Source organism: Brachyistius frenatus, unplaced genomic scaffold (genome assembly GCF_029030835.1).
Source record: "Brachyistius frenatus isolate BFR_SWC_R1_liver_20210118 unplaced genomic scaffold, ASM2903083v1 Contig_214, whole genome shotgun sequence".
In the NCBI taxonomy this organism is placed as follows: Eukaryota; Metazoa; Chordata; class Actinopteri; family Embiotocidae; genus Brachyistius; species Brachyistius frenatus.
In genome coordinates, this window is record NW_027210813.1 from 221675 (window position 1) to 240000 (window position 18326).

Consider the following 18326-nt stretch of genomic DNA (forward strand, 5'->3'; position numbering starts at 1 on the left):
ACTCTCACTCTCACCCTCAATCTCACCCCCACTCTCACTCACCCTCACTAACCCTCACACTCGCTCTCAATCTCACCCCCACCCTCACACTCTCACTCACTCACTTTCACCCTCAATCTCACCCCCACCCTCACTCACCCTCACACTCTCACTCACTCACTTTCACCCTCAATCTCACCCCCACCCTCACTCACCCTCACACTCTCACTCACTCACTTTCACCCTCAATCTCACCCCCACCCTCACTCACCCTCACTCTCACCTTCACCCTCACTCTCCCACTCACCCTCACTAACCCTCACACTCGCTCTCACCCTCACTCTCAATCTCACCCCCACCCTCACTCACCCTCACACTCACCCTCACTCTCTCACCCTCACCCTCACAGTCACACTCACTCAGGTGACGTGTCAGAAGACACGATAAATAAATAAAAAGATTAAATGGAAAATATTAAATGTGGCAATTAAAATTTTGAATTCAAAGTGTGTGTGTGTGTGTGCGAGAGAGAGAGTGTGTGTGTGAGAGAGAGAGAGAGAGAGTGTGTGTGTGTGTGTGTGTGTGTGTGTGTGTGTGTGTGTGAGTGTGTGTGTGTGTGTGTGTGTGTGTGTGTGTGTGTGTGTGTGTGTGTGTGTGTGTGTGTGTGTGTGTGTGTGTGTGTGTGTGTGTGTGTGTGTGACTCCTTGATCTGGACCCTGAGTGAAGATGGGAGGCAGATGAGAGATTATTATGGTATGCAGGAGGGAGAGAGAGAGATACTCCCTCACTCGTCCTCCCTGTCTGATCACCAAACTCTCTCTCTCTCTTTGTTTTTTAACCTTTAACCTTTCACTCACTCCTCTTCCTCCTCCGGCCTGCTCTCACTGACTCGTCTTCCTCCTTTGGCCTTCGCTTTATACCGACCCTGAAACTCACACACACACACACACACACACACACACACACACACACACACACACACACACACACACACACACACACACACACACACACACACACACACAGAGACTAAACACTCTGAAGGAGCAAAGCAGCTCCGACAGTCAGAAACAAAAACACAACTGAGAACCAAACGATAACTGTGTGTGTGTGTGTGTGTGTGTGTGTGTGTGTGTGTGTGTGTGTGTGTGTGTGTGTGTTTAAATCCTGAAAACTAAAAAATAATATTCCTGAAAGCTTCATCTCCCGACGCAGCTCGAGGTCAAGGGTCACGAGAGGAGGAAGATGAGAGAGGAGGAAGATGAGAGAGGAGGAAGGTGAGAGAGGAGGAAGATGAGAGAGGAGGAAGGTGAGAGAGGAGGAAGGTGAGAGGAGGAAGGAAACCTCAGAGAAGAGAAACACCAGGAGAGGAGGGAGATGATAAAAGGGCAGAAACGATGAAGATAAGGAGACACCAGAAGAAACAAGAGGAAGGAGAGATGGGAAGATGGAGGAAAAAGAGAAGAAAAGGAAGAAGAGGAATAGGGACGCCACTCACAACTTGGCTTTGCATCTGTTATCTCCGCCTCCTGTCACACGGCTTAAAATAAAAATAAAAATAAAGTGTGATGGTGGCAGCAGTGTTGGAGCGATAGCCCGGCGGAGCAGGGAAAGGATGGCGAGGAGATAACGGGTTAAATATAACCCGACGCTCGGCTGGCAGGCAGCAAGAAAGAAAGGGGGTACGTTCAAGAGGCAGGGCATCACTGGAGCCCTCAGTACCCTGATAACATCACGCTGGGAGAGCACAGCGCTGGGGTGCTGCAAAAAGACATATCCATAATTACTCTGCTGATCACACACACACACACGCACACACACACACACACACGCACGCACGCGCACACACGCACGCACGCACACACACACACACACACACACACACACACACACACACACACACACACACACACACACACACACACACACACACACACACACACACACACACACACACACACACACACACACACGCACGCACACAGAGTAGAGCCAAGAAAAGATGCGCTCGCTCACATCTATGTATCTCTCTGCTTCACCAAAGGAAGTATCAGCAACACACACACACACACACACACACACACACACACACACACACACACACACACACACACACACACACACACACACACACAACCTCCAATGCAAAAAGTCACAACAGGATTTCTGATGGGAAAAATGTGCTTTCCTCAGATGATGGTCAGATAGAGGGGGAGTACAGCCAAATGTCAGAGATGATAAATGGAAGGGTGCGGAGACAAGATCACACACACACACACACACACACACACACACACACACACACACACACACACACACACACACACACACACACACACACAGGAGAAATACTCTTCTTCACTTGTACACAGAGAAGCTAAACACACAGCAGGACTGTCATGTTTGAAGAATCCATCAGTCAACCTGTAGTCAGACTTCACCTTCATTAACTGAACAAATCGTTTATTAATCAACTTATTAATCAACACTAAAATAAACTGCAGCTGCAACACGTGAGAACCAAACTCCACCAACTTCTGCTGAGCTTCTTTAAACGTCCTCAGTTTTCTTCGATAGCAGCACAAAACAATAAAAAAGAAAAGAACAGCAGCAGCAAATCCTCAGAGCAGCAGGCCGACTATTAAAGCTGCTATCAGCTGGTTGTTGTCGCTGCGCTCATTACAGCCCATAATTACAGCTTTAACAGAAATGGCAGCTTTTAAAAGAGAAGTTTTCCATCAGGAGCTCACGTCACTCCACTAATAAACACTTTCCTCTATTCAGCCTCAACATGGAGGTTTTACAGCCTGAATACTAAATATCAACACAGAAACTCAAAATTAAATCCCAGGTTTCAGTCTTAAATTAAAGGTCCTCTAATATATAAATTCATTTCTTTTCTGATTATAAAGCAGGTCGAAGTGTCATATAAATAATATCAGAGTGTCAAAACACTCAGCTTCTATTCAACAACCGTACTGTTTGGACTTCCTGTAAGTTTGTGATGTCACAAACTCACGGTGATGTCACATGTCGTCAGCACAGCATACTGTCCAACATGTCGCGGAGATAACGGGCCACGAGACCAACGACAACCTGTGATTGGCCTGGACGTGTGTCACTCAGAAAAGAGCCAGCCAATCAGAAGAGAGTATCACGTGAAGATTTAGTCTTAAAACTCAGTGTTCCTCCGGTCGGGAAGACACCATCTGGTCTGGACCCAGTTGATGGTCTGGTGGACCCGGTTGGGGGTCTGGACCAAGTTGGGGGTCTGGTGGATCCGGTTGGGGGTCTGGACCCAGTTGGGGGTCTGCACCCGGTTGAGGGTCTGGTGGACCCTGCTGAGGGTCTGGAGGGACTCATCCTCCACATTAACTCGTGCTGGACTGCTCATCAGCTGACATCCATCCACGATAGCATTGTGTCTTGGCCCGGCCCTGTCTGGGGACTTTAAGGGGTTTAAGAGTCCTGCAGCCCAGCCAAGGTGTGTGTGTGTGTGTGTGTGTGTGTGTGTGTGTGTGTGTGTGTGTGTGTGTGTGTGTGTGTGTGTGTGTGTGTGTGTGTGTGTGTGTGTGTGTGTGTGGATGACTCCAGAGATAATTTTAATATCGGGCCGGTGTGGATTGCTGATAGTGTTTTAAGGCAGGGCCCGGTGGGCCGAGCGCTGGTACTACCTATCTGTAATTAGTAACCATTCCCTATCACTGATAAGATAAACTATGCCTGACCTTTTCCATTTGGTCACCATGGCAACCCCCCCCCCCCTGTATTATTTTAGTGATTAAACAGCAAATAGTGGCGAAGATGTGAGGAGCTGATAGGAGCGTGATTAATAATAGTCCTCCACATGGTGCTCTGAGGGGTGTGTGTGTATGTGTGTGTGTGTGTGTGTGTGTGTGTGTGTGTGTGTGTGTGTATATATGTGTGTGTATATATGTGTGTGTGTGTGTGTGTGTGTCTGTATATATATATATGTGTGTGTGTGTGTCTGTATATATATGTATATGTGTGTGTGTGTGTCTGTATATATGTGTGTGTGTGTATATATGTGTGTGTGTGAGGGGGGGGGGGCGTCAGTGTCAAACAGTCATTGTGAAAAAAGCTCCACTCTGCTTTTTGTGGTGAATAATGGAAATTGAAGAGGAGCTGAAAGTGAAATAAAAGCAGCCATAGAAACGTCCGTCCCGGGTCGCTCTCCGATGACTCCGCCCACACCACTCAGCTCCCGGAGCACCGCGGAGCGCTGAGGGGGGCCGCGGAGCTGGAAGTGCTCTCTTCCATGAATAATGGATGCAGGAGTCCAGGGTTACTGAGTCCCCACTTTAAAAGCAGCGCTGTGGGTTTAGAGAGGCAGGGAGGTGGGGGGGGGGGGGGGGGGCTGTGTTTCAAGAGAAACTTGAAGTACTGATCTTCATCACAGAAACTTCCCCTTCAGTCAAACATCTCACCGTTGTCACCGTGGAGATGGTGTGAGATACGTTCAGGTGTGAATATGATGAAACTTCCTGCTTCCAGAGTGAACTCATTATTCATCTAATTAAAGGCTTACAGCTCATCAGCCTCCAACATACAACTAAAACATGTTCAAAACCGCTTCCTAAACCATACTTTTATCAAAACTAACTTTATAAAATTCATCTTTAAAATTATTTAATTACACAATACAGTACATATGTTGATTTTTCATGCATTTAGAGGGGGAGAGTGTATTTAACAGATGTCCCCTAAACGCCTCACATTGAAGTTATCGCTTGATGCTACAATTTAACGGCGTACCCTAAACGTTACATTTACAAAATTCAGTTTAAGAGAACTAAAAGTACGCATTAGAGTAAAAATCTAGATTTTTCATGCAGTTCATGGGGGGAGAGTGTAACCCTGGAGGTTTTCTGCAACTTCAATTAACAGATGCCCCCTAAACACCTCACATTCAAGTTAATCGCTTGATGCTACAATTTACAGATATTACCAAAATGCCTCACATGCTACATGCTAGTGAAATAAAGCCAAAGGTTTAAGCTGAAGTGGTTGGATCTCGGTGGGCGGGCCAAGCCTTTCAGCCTCTTTTTAGCTGATTGTTTTGGTTGTCTGAGCTGCGATTTCTGCTCTAGTCAATGTTGTTTTACAGAAAAAAAATAAAGATGAAGCTGCTGCATGACCTGCTCATCATCAACCAGCAGCAGGCGCTGGAGAGCAAACCGGAGCTGCAGCTCAAACTGACACTCTCAGCTGTTGTTAGAAGCTGATGGTCCCACATTTTGTCACCGTAGCAGAATAAATAAACGTAACAACAAAGAAAAGGAGGAGGAGCTTCTAAACATGGACGTAAACAAGGCAGGAGTTTATCTCTGAACAACAGAATGGAAAACACTCCGTCTCATCTTACTGAAACTATTATTAGAAAGTGTGAATGAGATCAGAGCTAATTAGACATGTAGAAACTAATGATTAAACCCCGCCTCTCTGTGATGTCACCGCCCCCTCCTCCCTCCCCCGTGCTGGCGACGAGGCCTTCCCCCTCCTAGGAAACTCCGTATCTCCCTCTGTTTGCATGCCAGGAAACATCCAGCAGGTATGCAAAGCAGCAACCAGGTGACTGAAAGGTCAGCGTGGGTCCGCTGGGCTGACGGAGCTGAGCAGAACCCGGCCGGCCGTTATCGGTCCGATCCCTCAGATGATACGGGGTGGGGGTGGGGGGGGGGGGCGTTTCTCTCTACTGCAGCTACACATTCACACGTATCACAGGTGGAGCAGAGGCAGGAAAACTTCAGATTTTAATGCTTTTAAACTGAAAAGCACCAACAGGAAACGACTATTTTAAAGACCTGCAGATAAAAAATTATTAAATGCTCTGACCACAAAAATAAATTAATCTCAATTATTATCGACAGATTTCAAAACCTCAACTGGATAGTATTAGATTTTTTTATATATACATATATATATATATATATATATATATATATATATATATATTTGGGTGAACTGCTCCTTTAATTCGCTGATGCTATATAGATTTTTTTGTTTTGTTTAGTGCATCATATCTAATATCTCCTCCACATAATATCTTTCTGGGGATGAACGGATTAATGCTATTCTGATATTGTTCCTAAGCTGCAGAAGAAGGATGGCATGGCAGCCATTGGGGGGGGGGGGGGGGGTCAGAGGAATGCGCCGGCCCGGGCGGATTTAGCCAATCAGATGAGTGTCAGCCATCCAGAGATATTTTAGAGATAATAAGCATTCTGGGATATCTGTGGAAAATTCCTGCCCCTTACAGTGGAGCAGATAATGGATGCCATACACTGCTGAGTGATGTGGACGGATCGGATTCACACACACGCACGCGCACAGATACTCACACAAACACAGACACACACAAGTTTATACATACTGCTGCTGCTATAAGCACTTCCCAGCAGCACTTTGAAGACTACACACACACACACACACACACACACACACACACACACACACACACACACACACACACACACACACGTGATTGCCTGAGTAAGCGAATTAGCCTCTGCGATGGCTGAGGAGGCAATAAGTTGGCAGAAAAGAGGGATAATCTTTTATCTTTCAGCCTCCCAAATGATTTCTTAAAGTCTGTATCACTTCCCTGACAGTTGACGTTCCACTTTTTCACCCCCCCTTCTTTCATTATTTATTTATCTATTTCTGCTTTGTGTGAATTCAGCTAAAATACTTCTAAAGCTCTTAATGGCTCTATCGCCGCCTCAGATCTGCTGCCACATGCTGCCTTTCTCCCCGCTTCTTCCCCCGGTTCGCTTTTTTTTTTCGGAGATATATTCTGCGGCCTCGGTCGCTTTATCAGCCCGTCTTGACGAGAATGACACGGCCAATTATTGACAAATTATTCCTTCATAGAATGACAGTAAGACAAGGAGAGGGATGGAGGCGGGTGTGTGCGTGGGGGGGGTGTACCCCCCAACGGGCCCGAGGAGATGGGCGTCTATCTATCAGATTCTATTAAGAGCTCGGCACGGTGGTGAACAAAGCGGCCCGCGTCCCGCCACGCATTAACTGCTATTATACGCTCATGAACTTTGTCACAATCACAATTGTTCCCCATCGTCCCATTTCAGAGGCTCCACAGCTGAGGAGCACTTCAGAGAACACATCGGACACAAGATGACGAGGATGTAAATACCAAGCTACACTCTATGTCTCTATTACACCGAACTGTTGTCCCCAACAAACACACCGTCTTCCTGTTTGCTAACAACGACGTCATCCAGACTTTGTTCATGAATGAAACTCCAGCTGACGGCAAATATTCGATGAGGAAAATCTTCCTCGACTCAAGTTGTCATCATTCGTCAGAAACGTTATAAAAGACATTCGTTAGCAGCCGAGCTCTCCAGTTTAAAGTGCCTTAAAGTGTAATACCACCAACGACCACTAGGGGCCGGCTTCAACAGTACGTTTCATCGGGAATTGTTAGCAGCCGCTCCATTGCGTTGACTTCGGGTTCATTTCAACCAATCAGCACGCGCTGCCACCAGCCGCCATTCTTCCACCGCCGGTACGACTGAAGGCCGTTGAACAGCTGAGCATCTCGTTATGTTCAACTTCTGGTAAACTCCTCCCTTTCTACCCGGCCATCCAATCAGTGAACTCCATCTGATTGGAAACCTGACGATACTACGTCCCGCCCACCGATAGCTGTAACCTGACTGCACCACAGGCCTGTCAATCAAACAGACACGCCCCCAAAAACAGGTCTTCTTGAATCTTCTTTTCTAATGAATGAGGGATTATTTTCAGATGGACCTCCAGAAAACTAAGAAGAAGGAGTGACTTTAGCTAACAACACCGAGAGAACTGATGGACACATTTTATTCACTTTCGATTTGATGAGAGAAGTTGAATGGGAGTCCCCCCCCCGCCCCATCCCATCCCACTCACCGCCATTCCCCCCCTCCCAGATGAACACGTCCCCTGCAGGTGAAAACACAGCGAGTGTAAGAGATACGGGCCGTTTGAACTGGGCCACTAATCATCGGTCGACTAACTGCTTAATGCTTTATCAGGTATTTGTTCGCTGCTTCCTGAACCGCCACTCTTATCAGCTGCATCGTAATCGGGGACTTTGAGGCCTGACAGTCCGATCGGCCGCCTGATAGAAGCTGTCCATGTGTTCGCAGACCGAGGTGCCGAAAGAACTTTAATACTGACGCTCATCGTCATCAAACCTGACGACGTTTTACTTTTTATTTGAACTTCTCGGCCATATGAAACGATGTTTATGAATGCAGAGAGGAGCTGTTTCAGTATTTGATGTCTGATTCAGACATTTGAACCCGATCTAACTCGTCTCTACGATCTATATCGATCCGCTACCGTTGGTTTGACGTCAGCTGTCGCTCAGGTGTCGTCATCAGAGAGTCTCCAGAAGTTAAATATTTCAAAATAAAAGCCGGCTGTAATGTGTGTGACGCAGCGGTAACAGAGCTGCGTTCAATAACACTGATCAGAAACGACACCTGAAAACTAAACAGGTAACAGAGAAATACTCTGATTTTTATTTATTGATTTTAAGTCTGTTTTGCACACTGGAGCCGATCACAGATATTGATAAAGACATCTGTTAGTTTGTTGTAAAAAATATGAAAACTGCTGCAATGATTGATAAAAAAATATTTTTCTTTGTTTTCTTTTTTTTGTAAGAAAATGTTAAATATAAAGAAGTATAAAGGAGCATCCTTTTCAGCTGTCAAACATAAACTGGATCGATTTTAATAACTTTAATAAACTGATAAAGTGATCAATATGCAGCTGGATTATCCAAAGTATCGGATCAGGACTCAGAAGATAATCAATATGCAGGACCTGGTCCGGAGGATTTGTTTGTGTTTTCTCAGATGTGTCCTCATGTGACTTTTAAATGATGTTGTTCAAAGATTCAATTTTTAGTTTTTTACCACAAAAATCCCATAAAACATCAAAACATAATTCATCTTGCCAAACTTATTTATATTTACATTTATTTGACCTCATTACAATAATTTTGCATCATTGTGAGAATCATCTCTGTCCATCAGGATCTTATAACCTTATTATTTATATAATTTCTGTCCTGTGAAGGTAAAAGTAAACAGAAATGTCATTTTTATTAAATGCCAACAAACAGCTCCTTTTCTTCATAAGATGTGTTATTGAACTACGATGAAGCTTCTACTAAAACAACAACCAGAAAAAGACCATTTCATTGTTGATATGTTGAAGTCTAAACTCTCCACGTTGTAGCTCTGGATTGAGAATATTTCACCATTTATATTTCACATAATTACAGCATCAAATCTTCACTGGACTTTTAAGAATACTAATAAATGCAGCTGTTTTATAGTTTTTAAGAAGCAGCTGTAAAGGTCAAAGGTGAGGAGTTAAAACATGGAAATAAAAAAACAAAGGCACCCCGACCCCCCTCATGCCATGAGGACCTCTCCTTCCTCTCTGGCTCGCCGCCCTCCTCTCCTTCCCTTTTTCTACACTTCCCACCTCCTCCCTCCCACCCTCCCCCCCCCCCCCCCCCGCTCCGCTTTGCCAAGTCCACATCGCCCCGGTAACGAGGGTGTAGTTTCTTAACATTCATCATCGCTGAACTCTGAAACTTTATCAGCTCCGGAGAGCGGCGCCACAGCCCCGGCCCCGGCTCTCTGGGCTCTCAGATAGGGGGCCGATAACACGCTGATAGATTACAGCAGATTGTTTTACTTCAGGGGACACTGCTGCTGCTGCTAATACTAATACACAGACAAGAAGACTCGCCGGTGATGGGGGTGGGGGTGGGGGGGCACAGAGGGACAAAGAGGTAAAGGGCGATGAGCTGGAGGGAATTACAGCCGACGTCCGATGCGTCCCGCAAACGTTCGAGGGAAAACTTGAGAAGTTATTTTACATTAAAAACACAGAACAAATAGATTTGAATAGATTTCTAACCTGAGAGAGTGGTGAGACACAAACAGGGGAAACCTGAGCCGGGGTGGGGGGCGGGGGGGGGGTGACCTCCGGTTTAAAACAGGGTCAAGTGTGAAACACAAGGACCACTCTCTCCGTCTCTAAACCTCCGACAGCCTCTCCGCCCGGATCGACGGCCCGGAGCTTAATAAAGAGCCGTCAGAGATCTTAATCAGCTGGAATCAAATCTAACCTCAGAAACAGAAGAAATGGAACCCAATAAAACGCCTTTCCAAAGACGCTAAATTAATGGTTTATCGTTCTTTATTTGGTTTCATTCATCTTCCCGCGCAACGCTCTCCCCTTTCATTATGGATTTTTCCAGCCGTTTTTTTTACAGGTGTGCTCCATCACAATGAAAAAAAAAAAAAAAGAGGATCCATTATTGTATTAAATTACTATAAAGCAGAAAGAAGCACTCATGCAAATGAGAGTTAACTTCTGCACCATGCAGGAGAGTCCAGCTGAAAAGGGAAAGGGGAACGTTTCAGGGAACGTCCAGCTTCCGAGCCAGAGTCAGAAGAGACGTCAAAGTCGCCTCCATCCCCGTACACAGCGGGGGAAATCACAAAAGTACCAGGATGTCCGACTGCTGGACACAGCATTAGGGTTCGATCTGTAGTACCACTGAGGACCACTAGGGGCTGTCTCCATAGACTCCATCTGTAGTACCACTGAGGACCACTAGGGGCTGTCTCCATAGACTCCATCTGTAGTACCACTGAGGACCACTAGGAGCTGTCTCCATAGACTCCACCTGTAGTACCACTGAGGACCACTAGGAGCTGTCTCCATAGACTCCATCTGTAGTACCACTGAGGACCACTAGGGGCTGTCTCCATAGACTCCACCTGTAGTACCACTGAGGACCACTAGGAGCTGTCTCCATAGACTCCATCTGTAGTACCACTGAGGACCACTAGGGGCTGTCTCCATAGACTCCATCTGTAGTACCGCTGAGGACCACTAGGAGCTGTCTCCATAGACTCCATCTGTAGTACCGCTGAGGACCACTAGGGGCTGTCTCCATAGACTCCATCTGTAGTACCGCTGAGGACCACTAGGAGCTGTCTCCATAGACTCCATCTGTAGTACCACTGAGGACCACTAGGAGCTGTCTCCATAGACTCCACCTGTAGTACCACTGAGGACCACTAGGAGCTGTCTCCATAGACTCCATCTGTAGTACCACTGAGGACCACTAGGAGCTGTCTCCATAGACTCCATCTGTAGTACCACTGAGGACCACTAGGAGCTGTCTCCATAGACTCCACCTGTAGTACCACTGAGGACCACTAGGAGCTGTCTCCATAGACTCCATCTGTAGTACCACTGAGGACCACTAGGGTCCTAACAAACACTGTGGCTCACAGGAAAATATGAAAAAATACACAAGTCAGCAAAATTTGTCCGTCCATGTGATAATTTAATATTTACTAAATGATCCATTTATATTTTTGGTAATTATATTAATATTAATAATATGAAGCAGTTCCAGTAGGTAACCTCTTGAAACCATGAACAGTTTTTCCACACAGAAGGAGAAAAAGGAACTGCTCCTTTAACTCCTCACCACCTCACTGCTCAAGGATTTATTATGTTAAATTATACGATGACACACACACACACACACACACACACACACACACACACACACACACACACACACACACACACACACACACACACACACACACACACACACAGGGATTCACATGTAAAGTGGGGTTAAAGGTCAAGCCGCTGACCCGCCTGTCTTTCTGTCTCGTGATGGGACGCCACCGGATGGCTCTGTGACACTAAGCGGCCAATCACAGTGCGGCTTTCCTGCCGCCGCCGTCGATGGCGACTTTTTCAGCTGGTCGTCGTGGAAACTCAAACCTGCACGCCAGCGGTTGTTGCCTCTCCATTAGCGACAGATTGAGAAGTAAGCTTATCTGGGCCCACCAGGACGTGTGTGTGTGTGTGTGTGTGTGTGTGTGTGTGTGTGTGTGTGTGTGTGTGTGTGTGTGTGTGTGTGTGTGTGTGTGTGTGTGTGTGTGTGTGTGATGAATTGGTGTCAGCGAGGGCACAAAGAGTTAAATGAGGTCTAATCTGTTAATAGCAAGCAACGGCAACAAATTATCAAACCTTTATTAAGAAAAACACAAAACACATGATGAAAACACACACACACACACACACACACACACACACACACACACACACACACACACACAGGTCTTAATTTGGGCATCAACATGTTATCAGCCGCCCCCATGAATAATCCGCACGGTAATTTCTTTCTTTCTCCCCTTTTTGTTCCTGGCATTTTGGTGGAGCGAGATAAGAGCTCAAAAACAACAGAAGGGCTCGCAGAGTGAAAAAAGACAGATAGATAACATTGATATCAACTCCTACACAACACAGACGCTCTTATCACGGCTTTTTATCACACTTGCAGTTTTTTCTCCTGTTTTCTTTCTTTCTTTCTCAGACGCTCTTTGTGGACAAAAAAAAAAGAATAAAAACAGAAAAGTTCGGTTCTGGTATCAAATGAAGCTTCATGGTGATTTTCTGCATCTTTAAAAAGTGGTCACATGTAAGAAAAGCACACGGAGAGGAAATATGTTCGGATAAGTGATGTGGTGAGGTGGGAGGGGCTTATTAGCACAGACACACACAGAAACACTCTCACACACACACACACACACACACACACACACACACACACACACACACACACACACACACACACACACACACACACACACACACACACACACACACACACACATCTTGCCCCGACCTACACTGCAGCCATCTTTCCTAGAGGAGAAAGTATTTTGCACACAGACTTATCGTAGCCGTGTGTCAGACAGAAAAGCCTCTCTGGGTCTAATCTATCAAGGTCAGCCAGTGTGGCCCGGCCAGACAGCATGTTGTTCCGGCCCGCTGCTTCCTGCTGGAGAACACCGAGGAGGAGGAGGAGGAGGAGGAGGAGGGACGAAGGCTGACTGACTGACCGATATTTGCAGAGCTGATGTGCTTTTCGGGTGTCTAAAATAATCAAATTAGCTAGAATTGAATTGGATTCACGATGTTTTAATGTAAAATAACAGCTGATTTCAGTTCTTCTAGCAGCTGTGATCTGAAGTTTACATCCTGTCTGCTAAATACTACCAACAGCAAGTGTAACGTCTGCAGAACATTACAGTCTGTACGTCCATCTGACAGCAATCAAACATGTTTCTGGATGTTGTTTTGAACTTGAGGTTCAGACCAGAATGTTTGATATCATGTTAATATATTTGTTCTTTCTGCAGCAGTCAAAAAGCTGCTTGTCTCTCTGCTAACATGCTTGCAGAACAACTGGTGCTCCAACTAAACGCTCCCACTGGATCTAAAGAGTTTCCAGAGTTCCTGTTCCAGGATTCTTCTGACAGGAAGTGTTTGGATGACAGGAAGTACCGAAGCGAACATCCTGTACCGAACGGTTTAGGACGAAAACACGTCTGGTTCAGACTTAAAGAATAAAACTGCAGCATTTCATTCGTCTGCTGTGTTGTACCATGTTCTACTGGAGGATGTAGAACCCAGAACCTAGAACTCAGAATCTAAAACCCAGAACCTAAAACCTAAAACCCAGAACCTAAAACCCAGAACCTAAAACCCAGAACCTAAAACCCAGGACCTAGAATCTAAAACCCAGAACACCAAAACCTAAAACCCAGAACCTAAAACCCAGAACCTAGAACCCAGAACCTAAAACCTAAAACCCAAAACCCAGAACCTAAAACCCAGGACCTAGAACCTAAAACCCAGAACACCAAAACCTAAAACCCAGGACCTAGAACCCAGGACCTAGAACCTAAAACCCAGAACCTAAAACCCAGAACCTAGAACCTAAAACCTAAAACCCAAAACCCAGAACCTAAAACCCAGGACCTAGAACCTAAAACCCAGAACACCAAAACCTAAAACCCAGGACCTAGAACCCAGGACCTAAAACCCAGAACCTAGAACCTAAAACCTAAAACCCAAAACCCAGAACCTAAAACCCAGGACCTAGAACCTAAAACCCAGAACACCAAAACCTAAAACCCAGGACCTAGAACCCAGGACCTAGAACCCAGGACCTAAAACCCAGAAGCCTCATGCTACACAGCCCAAACCAATCACCACCGAGTCACCGGACCGATCTGTTCTGCACGTCATTCTTCTTCTACACATTTCTGCTGCTCCAATTCTCCCAAACATCCATTCAAGGATCCATGAAATTGTTCTGGAATTGTTCTAAAAATGTCTGTATCCTAATACAAATAAAAGATTCCAGAATTTTTAGAAAGTTATACCCTGCACACAGAGGTCAAAGGTCACTGAGCTACAAAGCAACAGGCTCCATAATCTGATGGAGACCTTCAAAATAAAAGTCCTCAGTATTTCCAGCTACTGAAGAACAACCATTTATACTTTTATATTTTCCAACGTGCCAAAAGGAACATCCAACAACTGAAACCCAGACACTGACCGACAGCAGACAAAGGCTGAGGAAGAGGAGGATTGACTAAGGGGAATTTCACCACCTCATGGAGAGGAGGGAAGAGGAGGAGGATGAAGAGGAGGAGTGAGGACAGAAGTTCAGTTGGACAGACAGAGAGCTGGAGAGCTAAAGATAAGAGAGGGGAGGGAGACGGAGGTGGCTGGTGTTGTGTGTGTGGAAGTGTGTGTGTTTGGGAGGGGGCGGGGGGGGGGGGGGTTAGAGGATTTGGATGCAGGGAGCATATCCATCAGGGATCTTTCTCCGGTATCAAACTGGAGCGATCAGCGATACAAACTCCACCTGGAAACGGCTGTAGCTGCAGTGGGAGTTTAGTGGGCTGCAAATAGGCCCTTAATCTGCCCCCATCTCTACCTCCCCCTCCTCTCGTCTCCTTTATAACTGGAGAAGCCAGTAGGACAAGTTTTCTTTACACGATGGACACCACCTCTGTGTCTCTGATGCTTTAAAAGCATCTGGACGCTCCACAGGATCCACAAACACAACACACATCCTCCTCTTCCTCTAATCGTATGACCTCCTTTCCCCTCCTCTCTGCACTTCATCTCCCTCCTCCTATAAAAAAAAAAAAAACGCTCCACAAAAGAAGAGAGAAATGAAAAGAGGGTTTTTCTCCTCTCTGCTCTGCCCCACCCTTTTTCTAGATAGAGAGAGAGGGAGAGGAGAAGAAGAAGAAGAGGAAGAAGAAAAAAAAACATAATTTATCTGTGTATTATCAAGAAAGGCAGACACTTTAATCAGTCAGCTATGAAGTCAGTATTTCCATTCTTATCTGTCGCAGGAGTGGAAATGGAGAGGAGATAGCGTTCTGGGAGCCCATCGGTGGGCAGGAATGATAATGGGGGGGGGGGGGGGGTGAAGGAGGGGAGGGGGGTAGGGCTTGGCTATTGGACCGCTGTGTCAGCGCTATCTGCACCCATTATCAAGCGCCTTATCGGGCCTGCCATCAGCCTCGCTGTAATGGGGCCAGTTCAACTTTCCACATTATCATACCGCCAAGACCTGGTTCACCGAGGCTAGGGGTCCGACTGGAGACGGGAGGAGGGGGGGGGGAAGAAAGAAGGGGTGATAGAGAAGTGGAGGTAGAAGGGTGGAGATAGGAAGAGAAAAAAAAACAGCGGAGGGTCGAGAGGAATTTAAAAATGAGAGAACGTGAGAAAGGATGAAGGTGGAGGGGGGGGCAGCTCCACACATTATCATAAACTTATAATATTAATAATAATAATAATAAAAGAGGAGGTCTTTGTTGTGGAAGCTGCCGCGGTGTCATGGTGTGTTTACGCTACAGCTGTTAAGTTATATTAGACGGACACGCCCGTAATAAATGATGACACAGCAGGATCCATTCATCTGAAAGATTACACAAAGTTAGTTTTACGGCTCTCTCCGGTTTATCTGCCTCTCTCTCCACCACCAGACCAAACAACCTGTCAGCCCTGCACACAAATGGGTTTTCCAAACACAAAGACAGGAAGTAGATGAATCCGCGTGTTTTCATTCCACTAATATCGACTTTATTTTTAACATTGGAGCCTTCAGATTAAAGTTTCCAGCAGGATTTTATTCCTGAGGTCAGACCAGTCTCTCATATTAAATATATTAAAGAGGGACTTCTATATAAAGATGACGGGGTCATTCTCAGTTCACAGCAATTTTTAGATCCCAGAACGGGTCAAAAACTGGAGCCTACATTTCTCATGATGCAACACACAACATCATGTTTTTGTTGGATCCTGTCAGTCTGGTTTTACAACTAAGGTTGTTCTCTGAAGCCAGTCAGGAAATATAGAATATTATTCTGGATTCAATACGACTGCTACACTACTACTACCACTACAATAATACTACTACTACAACAATAATACTACAATACTACAACAACAATAATACTACAATACTACCACTACAATAACACTACAATACTACCACAATAATACTACAATACTACTACTACTACTACAATAATACTAGTACTACTACTACAATAATAATACTACTACAATACTACAATAATACTACTACTACGATAATACTACAATACTACTACTACAATAATACTACAATACTACTACAATACTACTACTACAATAATATTACAATACTACTACTACAATAATACTACAATACTACTACTACTACTACAATACTACTACTACTACAATAATACTACCACAATAATAATACAACTACTAGAATACTACAACTACTACAATACTACTACTGGTACTACCACAATAATACTACAATAATAACAATACCACTACAATAATACCATTATAATACTACAATAATAATAATACTACAATTATATTAATACTACAATAATAACAATACCACTATTACTACTACAATATTACTACTACTACTACAATAATAATAATACCACAATAATAATAATAATAATAATAATAATAACAACAACAACAATAATAATACTATTACTACTACAATACTACTACTACAATAATAATAATAATACCACAATAACAACAATACTAATATTAGTACTACAATACTACTACCACAATAATAATAATAATAATAATAATGTGATTAAACAAGCATCTGTGAATCTGTTGTAGCAACACTGGCAGGTAAAACTATGGTAACCATAGGAATCATAAAACGATGTATCGGCTGGTTGATTTTATCTGCAGATATTGAACTGTCACATAAACTGTATCTGCACAGAACATAATACAGAAAAATATCCTTGGTGTAAATTATATTTATTTCCATTTGTGTTTATAGTTATTTATATTAATTTTAAAGTTCTCTGTTTCAGTATTTCTGGACAATAAATGTTATCAATAAACTGTTAACATTTATTACAGATCTTTGTCACATGTTTGATGGCCATGTATTGATATTTGTTAGTACTAATAGATCAAAATCAGCCCAATAAAAACGGAATCAGTCGGAGTCTATTTGTGATAATGTCAGTGGTTTCCCGCCTTTTTGAATTGTGACAATAATCAATTCATTTTTAAAGCAACAAAAACAAAACCTTCCCCAGTTCCTGTTTCTGAAATACGTCGTAAATATTCATAAGCTGAATATATTTCCGTTTTGAACACTTAATTAGACAAAATAAGATCGTTAATGATGTCGCCGAGGACTCTGGGAGATTTCGATGTGCATTTTATGGAGCCACAGATTAATTAAATACATTTAAATTAGTGTAGTTGCAACCCTGCTGGTGACCCACAGTTCTCTTGTCACAGTTATTTCATGTTTAAGTTAATAGTCATTTTAAATAGAAATGTTCCTTTTACTATAATCGGAGGATGAGCCCTCATCTTCTCCAACACATCTCACTGGTTATCTGTCACACAAAATAAATCAACAGTTCTCCAGCAGAACGTTTGAGGAACAACATGAAGAGCTCTCAGATCATCCGTCTCACACAACCATGAACATATAGAGAACTATGATGTCTCTTCAGCTGCCACCAAATTGTGAAGGCCTACACACACACACACACACACACACACACACACACACACACACACACACACACACACACACACACACACACACACACACAGAGGCGGTTGATTGGCAGCTCACTTATCAGTGCAGGAGCCGGAGCACCACGGTTTACACAAGCACAAAGACATCCAGAGCAACGGATGGCTGCAGCCTGCAGCTCACATGGCTCATAATGTACACAGAGACCCGTCAGCCTCAGCAGCACTACAGTCCTCCATGAAGGAAATATACACATCTTCAACACTAAATCAGTCTGCTCTCAATGACAACTAGTTTTTCCTCATGAAGAAGTTGAATAATCAGGTTCAACTTTCTTTAAACCATCAGT

General features: G+C 44.3%; 1 protein-coding gene across 1 annotated transcript in view; it reads right to left on the reverse strand.

Annotated features, from left to right (window-relative positions):
* Window positions 1–3120: 3120 nt before the first annotated feature.
* The window catches only part of LOC138633290 (protein Flattop-like), a 29866-nt gene continuing 14660 nt past the window's right edge, over window positions 3121–18326 (reverse strand). Inside the window, exons 2-4 of the mRNA XM_069719443.1 lie at window positions 12246–12298; window positions 11976–12003; window positions 3121–3317 (exon numbers count right to left, since the gene is read on the reverse strand). Of these exons, the coding sequence (XP_069575544.1) occupies window positions 3121–3317; window positions 11976–12003; window positions 12246–12298 (278 nt within the window). The remainder of the gene's footprint in view (window positions 3318–11975; window positions 12004–12245; window positions 12299–18326) is intronic.